Consider the following 12,408-nt stretch of genomic DNA (forward strand, 5'->3'; position numbering starts at 1 on the left):
TCACGCGCATGCGCAGAAGACTTTGCGCCTGTCGCAGATATAGTACCTGCAAATAGCCAATAATTTGCAGATATAGTACCTGCAAATAGCCACAACCTATTTTTAATCCATCGAGTGTAACGCTGAATCTACAATACGTACATACTTAACTAAATATTTAAATTGATTTCAAATAAATGTGCGTTCATTATTAGATAATTGTTAGTACCAAATCTGCTTCATTGCCTATGTAGTGTAGTAAAAGCGTGCCAAATTTGTATTACGCTGTGTATTTGATATTTTTCTGTTTATAGAATAGATAATATGAATGTTTTTACTGTATGCCCTATCGTATGCTGAACACAAAATGAAAACAAAAAAAAATATTAATCATTGTTAGCCTGAAATGTATGTATGTCAGATTAAATTTAAGCTGGTCAACTTAAGCCAAGCTTACCACTTGTATATTAATACTCTTCTATGGCTTTAACAATTATTTATTATTAGGCTAGAAATGATCTACATACTTTTATTCTACACGAGCTTAAGGTTTACTCTTAACCAGGATCAGCTAAAAATATGAATTTCCTGGGGCACAATCAAACTGGTGCCAATATATTTGATAGTACATATGTACATATGTATCAATTTAATTTTAAAATCTTCTGCTAATCGAGAAGCTGAAACTGTCGGAGCAGTGGTTGTATAAACCATTCTTTGAAAATAAAAATAAAGATATGTAAATTGTTGAAATATACATTATTTATGAATGTATTTTGTTGCAAAATAAAAATACATGAATTTATTCATCGCTTGTAACATATATTTTATCACTTGTTAATTATTTTTTCAAGCAATTATCTGATTTGGGGCCATTTGATAACCGTTGGTTTGTTTGAAAAAATAATCAATCCTATCATATTCCAAATACTTTTTTGTTAAATATAATATTTATATAATATGTATCTTTAGTAGTTGTCAGTGTTTTATGTGATAATATTTAAAATCCTAGATTGTGACAGCATTGAATCATATTAAAATTAAATGTATTTGTATAATTGGTAAATTAGAAATAAACTTTTTATTATGTGAATGTGGAAACAATTGTGAAAAATTATTGTTTAATATATTTTACAGTTGTGTTGATGACCAGTAAATTCTTTCAATTCACACTTAATGTGAATAAACTCTCTTTTATTTTATAAATATATAAAATCATATATGAATGTGTGTGTTCAATCAAAAACTTTTATGAAATGATGTCTTAAATATATATATAAACGCTTAATGTATTGTGCAAGACTTGTGAAACACCAAAGCTTTTATATTTAAAAAAATATGTTTCTAAGACGTTTCAAGAGTGAAGTTACATTAATTTCTTAAGTTTTGATTCTTATACAACTGACACTTTAATAAATTTGGCCTTATTTTAATTGGAACTATACCAATAAACCCTTTTTAAAATATTATATTTAAATTATTATATACATACATGTTTTTAGATTTCTCCAAAATTCTTAAAAAAAAAGATTGAATACTTTTTTCCAATATAAACTCTATGAAAATTCGTTTAATCTTCTAGCTTTGAAAGTTTCCCAAATGAAACGCTTACTCTCATTATTCTATCATACATAGTAACATTTACAGTTGTGTTTATTATATGTATTACAACTATGTAATAGCAATTTGATGTACTTAATGAATGTTTTGTAAATGAGAATGTGTTAAAAAAAACAGATGTAACGCTTTCCATAAATGATTAAATAAATAAAATTCCATAACCGTATTTTGGTAGTTTAATTCATTCAAAATATTTTATTTGCTAATGAAATAAATGCAGAACTTTAAATGATTTAACCAATCTATGTATATTTGAAAATTCGACATAACTATTGTTTGGTTCAAAAAGAGCGTTATTTCTTCTAATAAATTGACAAACCGATCGAGAACTTAACCGCAGCTGAGCCATATAACATTGTTGTACATAAAAATCCCCCAATATTTGCACTAGGGCTTCCAATCCCGGAAGGTTACTTCAGCACCGGGATTGCGGTGCTAGAAATTTCCGATCCCGGAATCCCGGTGCTAGCACCCGGATTTCAAATGTATAAGAAAAAAAAACTCAATTGCATGTTTTCATATTTCAAAAACGTTCAATTGCATTTTGCAAACTCTGACGTTTCACGCAAAAAATACTCCCATATTGACGTACTAATTTTAAGAGTTTGGCTAAGATTAAATAAAACACATCCGAAAATTTAATTAAATAAAGTACTTCTGGTTGACCGATGCTTACCAACTTTTATACATAACTTGGTAAAATTTCAGTTCAATAAATTAAAGATTTTTATGTTTTTCTAAGAGAAAAACATAAAAATCTTGATTCTCTAAATTAAAAGTACTATTTTCGGTTTAGGAAAAAATATTGGGTATAATATTAATAATTTCTATTACAAGTAAGAAATTTCAGTCCGATTTGATGAGTGGTTTCGGAGATAATTTAATTCAAAAACTAAAAAAGAAAGAAGACACCTATAAGGAGGTACCATTTCCGGTCGATAAAAATTACAGTAACCAATACTAAGTTTCAGTTCGATAGGACGAACAGTGTTCAAAAAATCCACAAAATACACTGACACACAATAAACATACAGATACTCACGTCTCACACAGAAACACAGACACACACACACACACACACACACACACACACACACACACACACACACACACACACACACACACACACACATTTTTTTTCTAGATCACGAAAATGTGATTAGTGGTCGATTCTGAGTTCGAATCCGTTAAAATATGCTTCAAATATAATTGTGGTTGAGCACAATATCTAGGACACAATACTGGGAAACGGCAAGCCGGCGTCGAAACGCATGGCAAACAAATGGACTATGACTGTCATTGCTCATTCCACCATTGTTCATTATACATATATAGTGTTGTTTTATGTTTTTTTCCATATTATTTTTGTAAAAATAATATTTTTAAAGAAATTTCTGCCAGCACCGTAATCCCGGTATTCAGACTAGTTTCAGCACCGGGATTCACGGTACCAGAAAACACCGGGATCCCGGGATTGGAAGCCTTAATTGGCACCCAATTTCTTCTAATAATAATTGTGCAAATTCTAGTATATAAAGACCTCCTGCATTTATGAAATTGATGACTTTTATTACAACTGGCATTACCTTGGATTTTTTTTAAATCTTGCTTCGCACATAAAACTTGCTGATGTACTATACAATGAAATTCAATCAGAGAATGTCTAATAGTTTGCTTAAGCTGCTGAATAAAACCAATATTTTTTCCCATGATATTGGTAGCTCCGTCTGTTGTTACAGAAACAATTTTCTGTAAGTTGACATCCATTTTTTTAAATCTATTATTAAATTCACTAAAAATTTCAAGACCGGTACACCTCCCTTTCAACGATATTAGTATTTTTTTTCAATTTGCACGTGTCAACACGTGGGTCATTCAAAAAGCCTTTTTGGGTTAATGTCTGACCTACGGGTCATAGGTTCGCCATCACTGTACTATTAAATGAGGTAATATTATAAAAATTTATTCTCCGAGTGAAATCTGGGTTTGAGGTGGATTATTCCCTATTGAATTATTACCAATTCATTTATTATTATTTTCATGTCAGGGTTAGCTTTAAATTATTTATTTAAGTGTCATCTATCGAATTTTATAAAAAGTGATTTCAAAATCTTTCCACACCAAACGGAAAGCTTAAGGTTCACTGGCGGTATAGCAGTTATTTGCTTTATCGACAAAACGACATTGTACCGAATGCAAGATCGGCCGGTAGATGGCAACAGCGACAACGTCGAAACGAGGCGCACGTGTTTTGTTGTCATGGCTACCGCTACAGACTCGCGGCACAAGTTTACTCACAGGCAGTTTAATCCCGCGCGTTCGTCGCGCGAGCCGGTTGTTGGTAGGGGTGTACTCAAATTCTGCTCCGTTGCGGAACAAACTTTCACAGGGCGCGCGAATTCGTCGCAAAGTTCAGTGTGATACGATGTGAAGTGTCGCGATGTCGTCGCATCGCCGTTAGTGTGTGCAAAAAAGTATAATAATAATAATTGAATATATTGGCAAGATGCCGTTCGTGTTGCGCGTCGTCGAGCCCAAGTACCTGTCGAGGACGAGCCTGAGGGACGCAGACGGCGTGGCCAGGGTGAAGGACGACGAGCTGCTGGCCGTCACCAACTGCACCCTCAGCAACGCCCTTCGGCAGCTCGCTTCTCTGGTGGTCCTCGCCAACGACATCTTCGAAGATCTGACGCTGCGGCTGGACCAGGTCAGCGACAGGTCCAAAGCCATCAAGCTCAAGATAGCCAAGGTCGAGGAGAGAGTCGACCTGTTCGACCCCAAGAAAGTCCCAGTCCGTGAGTATTCCAATTTTTTTTAATTCAAACTGGCCGTTGAGCGCCGCGTTCTCGCCCACCGAAACTTTAAACAAATGAACGCTCTTCAATATTAAATTTGAATTTATTTTCATTTTATTTCTGTAAATATTATAATTGTAGCAATGCTTCGGTTGAATAATGCACGTAATATGTATGCAATGCATGATTGTTATGTATGAAGTATGAACAGGTGTGTCCAACCGTATAGGTGTTCTAAAAATAGTTAATACAATATTTAAAATATCATTTTTATAGCTGCATTTGTCTGCGTAGTTTCGTATAGTGCAATTACATATTTCCATATCAAATAATGAATCGATATTTATTTTTTGACTGGCCTAAAATGATCTTATCAACATCTGAGTAGAATCTTTAGCCCCTTGAATATATGTATCCATATATTAAATGTTGTTACAATCAATTATTTGTCGTAGTAACAATTAGGACGATTTCTAGTAGTAATAAATATGTACGTATAATATACATAGAAAATCTTCAAGAACTTAATATTATCAAACATTGAACCAAACGCTCTAGTTTTACAGGTTTTTCATTTCAAATTGACCCACCCCTTTTCAATGTCAATTTGGAATGAAAAACCTATATTTATTATCACGTGTCAAAGATTTTATTTTCCTATCTATAACAAATTGAGCAATTTTTTGTAGTACCGCAAACTACGATAGAAATATCGCAAACAGTTAAAACGATATTTACAACAGGCAAATCGCTTTATCTGTGGATTTTATTAGTTTTGCATAACGGAATCAACCTACATGATAACTTTTTGAACATCCTCAAATCGTCGCCTTTTGAACAATCAACGGCAGGAACTAAATTTCATAAGTTTTAAAACTGTTCTATACAAAAGTTATTCACAAGGTTGCTTGTACAAGTCAATTCGGTTAAATTAGATAGGTAAAAAAAACCTGTTTTGCAGTAATTTTGTTAAATTTTAGTATCTGAGGTATGTATCGATGTTAGAATCGCTTTTGCCCTGAATATATAGAGTTGATTTGATCTATTATATCGGATGGTTATTACGGCAATTTGATTTTGAGGCTTTATGGCTATTGCTAACTTCTTAGAAAAAACTTTTTTTTGTTGCTCTCTTGCTTTCAACACTGTTGGAACGTGTATAATTATTTGCAGTGTAGTTATAGCCCTATTTGTCCTATACTTCTTACAGTTCAACTTAAATCTTTTGGGTCGTAACACATTATCAAACAGTGATAGTTACAAAGCGCTCGTTTTTTATTATCTACCATTTGTCTCGGCGTTGTTTATTAGTGGCATATACTTTTAAACGTTAGTTGGAATAGTTTATTAAGACAGTTTCTAAAATGTTTTATTGTCTTTAAAAAATTTTGTTTTTTTTTTTTAACAATCAGCTACCAATATCAAGTAGTGGGAGTTGATTTACCGTCTGATCTCGCTGCGTTCTAGGTTCAAGGTGAAATACATAAACTTTATAATACAACATGGATAAAATACCAATGAACGAGGAGCAAAAACCGATTTTTAATCGACACGATCATTAATTAAACGTTTATTGAACCGTTCTTCCCTTCACTACACCGGGTATTATGAAGAACTACCATATATTTATCAAAGTTGAATGTACATATGCATTTAAAAAAAAAAAACATATCTGCTTTTGAACTATTCAAGGCTTCCAATGTTGATAAGCCGTTCGCATTCCATATGTGGTTATAGCAATCGACATCTTCTTGGTTATTTTCGCCGATGAAACCCTTCTATTTGATACAAGTTGGGGTTGGTTTCAGTGTCAATTGCAAAGTGCTTCGTTCACTGCATCTGCTTGTTGCAAATGTTGTTCATTATCGTTTGATTTTCTTTTTTTTTTGTAATTCGTTTGTATATATATACCTTTTGTTCTGTCTGTCTGTCCGGATACGACAGTGCCGGGTCATGCGTGCCCCACAAAGAGAACAAATACACCTGGTTTTTACCTGGGCCACAGGAAGCGCACAATCGCTTCACAATCACGTGTCAAAGTGATGCATAAAACTCATTTTATGACTTTGAATACATATTCGCAACACTACGTTGTTGTTCATTTCGAAAGTCTATGAAATTGACAAATACATACTGTGCCTTTCAAATTTATTACAGGAAACTCACTCTACATGGTGTAAAAATGCTCTTGTGATTTATTTCTTGTATGGATTGCATTCATTCACTAGTTTTTCATAACCTCAGGCTATCTTTTTTGTCGAAATGTATTTGCTCCGTCTGTTATTTTTAGCGGCAGAAACAAACAAAACGAAATTTAATGTTGTATGGATGCGAAACTTAGGCATTGCTCTCAAAGAAGTATGAAACGCTGTGTGCTTAGCACAACGAGAAGAGGTATAAAACAGATTACGTGGGTGAGAAGTATTACAAAGGTGTTTGATGTAATTGTGAGAGTGGAGATTGAAATGGCAGTGGGTGGGTCACGTATCTAGAAGAACGTTCGAAAGAAGTGCTCGATTGGTTCCCGAGAGAATGTTAAAGGATGCACAGAAGGCTATGGGTGGATGAAATCAGTCAAAGGTGGTTGATGTAATTGTGAGAGTAGAGATTTAAATGGCAATGGGTGGGTTACGTAGCTAGAAGAATGGAAGGAAGAAGTGCTCGAAAGTTACCCGAGAGGATGTAAAAGGGGGGAAAGGATGGTTGCAAGGACGATGGCTAGATGATATCAGAAAAAAATGTGTGGGAAGAAATGGATAAGAGTTGCTCAAAACGGAGATGAATGGAATAATTTTAGAAAGATCTTCACCCAGCAGTGGATGATGAATGGCTGTAAATGATCATTAGAGGTAGGACCGTAAGCGCGCCGTCTATTGTTCCATTATTGAAAATGCTTTGTAAAAAAGGTTCGGCAAACCTTTAACAATGGATTTACAACATGTGAACAATGAACAGCGCGCTCTGGGTCCGCTCTTTAAATTGACCATGGTGATCTATTGGTGTTGTGCTCGTTGATATTTCAACCGTCGGTTTTGGAAAGGAATTACAGAACACATACATAAAATATCTGAATACGATGCATTTAATTAGTTTATATGAGATGAGAGTGAAAAATATAACTGTTATAAGCAGACTTCGGCGTTAACTTGGTGTATTTAAAATAACAATAGACCTCTCCATCACCGTACAAAGCATGAGAGCAAAAAAACATGGTTAACCATTTTTTGTGCAAAAAGCATCGTCCCAACGCCGATCTTTGAGATAAGTTTTGAAGGGGCGGCAGAAAGACGTGTTTGGATAGCTAACTGTCATCTCTTCAATCTGGCACAAGATTCCGATGTAGTTTTTGACGAATTCGTTAATTATTAAACTCCTCTAACTTATGTCGGAGACATTAACTTACTTCGATGTTAGCTAATATCTTTAAGATATCAAAGCGAATTAAGGTCTGACCGCACTATACGGCCGTCGACTGCTGCAGCACGACACAACACGGCAAAGTTGATACAAAAGGCAACTCTGTCGCGTGCGTTATATCTCATACAATTTCATACAAACAATATTTGGCCGCACGATGCCGTTCATGTCGCAGACGCATAGTGCGGTCAGACCTTTAATATGTCATTAAGATATCAAAGCGATCTGAAGAGTGGAAGTGGTTCAAAATCAAATCACAATTTTTTGACGGCCAGAAATGTCACTGAACTAACAGAGTGAAGCTTATAAATAAAAAAATAATTAAATCGATTAATAAATAAGGAAGTTATAAGCGTATGCATGCACAGTAATAAGCATAAGCATAAGCATTTATAATCGTATCGCGCATAAAATGTATAACGCCATTGTTACACAATCGTTTCAATTATAAAGTTGAATAAATTCACGAACAGACCAATACCGATCATTGGAAATATAAATAAATGACCGTTTCTTTAACAGAGACATCCTTATCTTACATTTCAATCTAAATGTCGTTTAGAAATGTTTATCTGTGACACCATGGAAGCGATTTGGAATTCCGCGAAACACACTCTTAACACAAATAGACTAAAAAAATAAATCTATTGATTTAATACAACACATTTGTACAATCGTCAATTGTGTCAACATACTTTTAGACTTCAAATATTTATTATATACTTACATACATATTAAATTAAACATAGTCGTTATTCGTGGATATACATACATACATATCATTGAGTAGGTCTTCCTCTGACAAACGCACCATTGTCCATAGTGTATGTAGAGGTCAAAGGTGTTTTGCGATGTAACATTTTACTCCAATTCCGAATTCATTTAACGTTGATAAAAAAAAACATTATCTCCACTCTATTGAGTCATCGTTCCATAAACATGGTAATTTTTTCTTGCATAACTGTCTATTGTGTCAATACGTATGCATGTCCGTAAGTTGTCATATCGATTGTCCATTCATAACCGCACGTTCCAAAACCGACCATGTTTTCACTTCGAATCCGAGAAATATCGCACACTTCTACTATAGGTGCAAACACCAGATGCATATCAATTTACACCAACCTGGACTTATCGAAGTGTGTGACTCACGATTTAGAAGCTGCCCACACACGTTTCTTATCCTCTAATGGTGGGTATTCACGTTGATATTCGTCGGCAGAATAGTCCGTAGTCGTACAATCTCTGGTTAAGGAATATGTCCTAGTTAGAGACAAGTATTTTTTATTCGTTTCTGAGAATCTTTTGGGTCATTGGCAAAAAACAAAATTTCGGTAATACTTAGGGCTTCTAAACAGAATTCTAAATTGGCTTCTAAACAGTGGGTGTTCCGTTAGTTCGGAACAGTTGCACGTGCAGAATGCATATATTTGGGAAATCGCACGTGTATGCATATCTATATATGTATAACCTACAAGTTTCTCCTACATTTCTTCAAATATTGGATTCACCGTTATCGATGACTGCCAAGCAAGGATAAAATATCACCAAAAACACTCCAGGGGGTGATTTTTGGGACTGTGTACCATGTATGTGTATGGGCTAGGGGTGTTTTTTCTGCACATTGATTACCATATTTGAAGAAATATAAGCGAAACTTATCGAAAAAAAACCTTCTGTGTCTTCTATGTATGGGTCTTCACCCTTATTGAGGCCTTCATCCAGCAGTGGATAAATAATGGCTGTAAATTATTTTGCCCGTTGACATTTCGACGAATAGTTTGTAAAAGGAATTGAACTGACAAAGTATTGTGATTTCATTCAATAATATTTTGAGTCTTTGAAAGATCGTACATATTGTGCTGTGATTAAAAACTACATTTGTTGGCAGACGAGTTGCTAGTCTCTAATAAAACACTACGACAGATCAACTTCTATCAGACATATGTATATCTGCGTGAATGGCCACCTTTAGATACATACGTAGTATATTGATTTATGTAGAATTGAACAGAACATCAGGAAACGTGCGACTGGACCAAACAGAACCGCCTTCCCCCGATCTTTACATTTCTCACAGTCCCTCCTATATGTGTTATATATAGGTGTATATACCCTAAGGCCACTTTTTTGTTCTGGATCTTTTGAATGGTATGTGGCGTATAGATTCTTCTTCCATTTTTTTTTTAGTTATTCTCATGTCGGCAGAACTGGTTTACGCTGTTTGGACTCTTTTTTTATTTGTATTCTCCTCTCCTCCACTATCGATACATCATGCATTGTTTCGTGTACTTCGCGGTAGATACCCGAGGTCCTTGAGGTGTATTGCGAACGAGGCCGCGGCCAATAATTTGTACTTGCCTGTTATTTCTTACACTTAAAACATAAAGGAATTCGAGTATGCTCGTATTCATCCAAAAGCTCTTGTTAAAATGCGTATCTGTCTTCTTTTCAGTACAGAAATCTAGAAACTTCTACAGTTCTAGTGCTCTATATAGACCTAGAGTCTTTGTAGTGTCTCAGTCGCAGATCATTTTTCACACCTATCTATAATACAATAACTCAACTGAAATAATATACAATATTGCACGTCCAGCTGATCAATAAATTTCGACGCAAATGTTCCATTTGAGCCTTTCGGCAAACGTTTTTCGCACATTATCGAAAGGGTTGGTTTTTAATCCATTGACGGATGGTTCGCACATAATGCGAGGATTGCCATGATATTTTTCCTTTTATTTTGCACGGACGTGCTTAAATGGGCAACGTTGTGCCTTAACAACAATCCCTTGATCCAGGTGAGCGAGTCGGTAGTATAGAATTGTGAGTACCTGAGATGTCCCTTTCTCAAATTTTACTACCACAAAAAATAACTCCAAACGGTATTTTCTATCATTTAACTACACTTTCGTCTCATTTTAGGATGGGAGTCACAATACGACTTATCCCATCTCATTTTCTGTTCGTCTCAAGAATTGTGTTACATAAAATTCTCGTATGAAATTGTACTCTTGAATATTTTATAATCATATTACATAGTTTTATTATATTAAACAATAAGACATTAGAAGTAGTTGACAATTATTTATATCTAGCGCGAATCATCGACATGTCCTGTACTAAAGAGGCGTATTAAATTAGAATGGAGTACATTTGGGCGAATAATTGCCGTTTTCAAATCTAAAATGCCACTGCCTGAAGAAAAAGATCTATCGGTGTCTTGTCAATGATAATATATGGATGTGAAACTTGGGCATTAAATGTCAAAAAGCTACATAAAATCCAATGTACTCAAAGAATTGTGGAACGCTGTATGCTGAGCATAACGAAGATAGATAGAAAACGAAATACTTGGTTGAGAAGTATGACTATTTAAGTAAGGCGGTTGATTTAATGGCGAGGATTGAAATGGAAATAGGACGCGTAGCTAGAAGAACGGTTGAAAGAAGTGCTCAAATGCTACCCGAGAGAATGTAAAACAGTTCAAGGGAGGCCGCAGGGGAGATAGGTGGATGAAATTCGAAAAAAAATGTGTGTAAGAAATGTATTATAGTTGCCCAAAAGAGAGACGAATGGATGCATGTTGGAGAAACCTTCATCTCTGTGAATGATGATGGTGATAGTGATTACATAGTTTATGTTATTGTTATGCGTATAACTTTTCTGTTAATATATAAAGACAGATTAACGATCTTCAAACGAAGATTGTTAATCTGTCGTAAAAGATCAACAGCCTATTATCTTTTCTATTTTCTTCCTTTTGTGCTTTGATGCTTTTAGAAGGATTTTTTGTCCGGAGTATTGATATTTTACGATCAGAGTACCCTTCGTGGAATTTACATTATGCATTTCAATTTTAACAATAGTTTGATGATGAGAGATTAGTATCTAAATATACTATTCAAAAATAAATTTTCCATGATTTTAATCACGTCTTCTTGTAGTCTCTCGCTTCGTAATTTCACTTAACTATTACATAAATATATTGAATCGAAGACAAAGCTGTTCAGACAATTTTCAACCAAAGTTATAATGCTAGTTTGTATCTGTTAAAAGCAGACAAATTGCACTTAAATCCAAGATAATATGAAGCGTATCAAATCCATTAATAAATTTATAGACGTTAGTAGTTTTGCATTAGTGGACGATGATTTTCTATATTTAATCATTGTAGGAAGTGCAAGGTTCTCCCCGGTATATTTTTATCCACACTCGTGACTGACAGGTTATTATCGAACACATGGCTCCATTTTCTGGATACGCTCACAATCTCACACATAAAAGCAGCATAAATATCACGTATCGGTCATATTTTCGGATGGAACCAGAAACAGAATCCGACGAATTCAACTTCAACGGATTCAACCAGATCCAATTTGGGACCATTCCGAAAGTCTTAGCGGCTCTGATCAACCATAATTCGATTCGTTCGAAGACTTAACCCTTTTGTTGTGGCCGACTGAAATTTATCGGGCGTGCAAAATTTGTGCACAATCTTGATGAGATTCAACAATACTATGTATGTATAACGTTTACACATTTTTTTTTTAATGGTAATTTTTATTCCATATCGGCGCCTATCGACCCGTGTACTATT

General features: G+C 34.7%; 1 protein-coding gene across 1 annotated transcript in view; it reads left to right on the plus strand.

Moving 5' to 3' along the window:
• The first annotated feature begins 3,891 nt into the window (after window positions 1-3,891).
• gukh (NHS actin remodeling regulator GUK-holder) overlaps window positions 3,892-12,408 on the plus strand; it is a 184,666-nt gene continuing 176,149 nt past the window's right edge. The window contains exon 1 of the mRNA XM_077441115.1: window positions 3,892-4,394. Within this exon, the coding sequence (XP_077297241.1) occupies window positions 4,106-4,394 (289 nt within the window). The 5' untranslated portion in view covers window positions 3,892-4,105. The remainder of the gene's footprint in view (window positions 4,395-12,408) is intronic.

Source organism: Arctopsyche grandis, chromosome 11, assembly GCF_051622035.1.
Source record: "Arctopsyche grandis isolate Sample6627 chromosome 11, ASM5162203v2, whole genome shotgun sequence".
Taxonomy (NCBI): domain Eukaryota; kingdom Metazoa; phylum Arthropoda; class Insecta; order Trichoptera; family Hydropsychidae; genus Arctopsyche; species Arctopsyche grandis.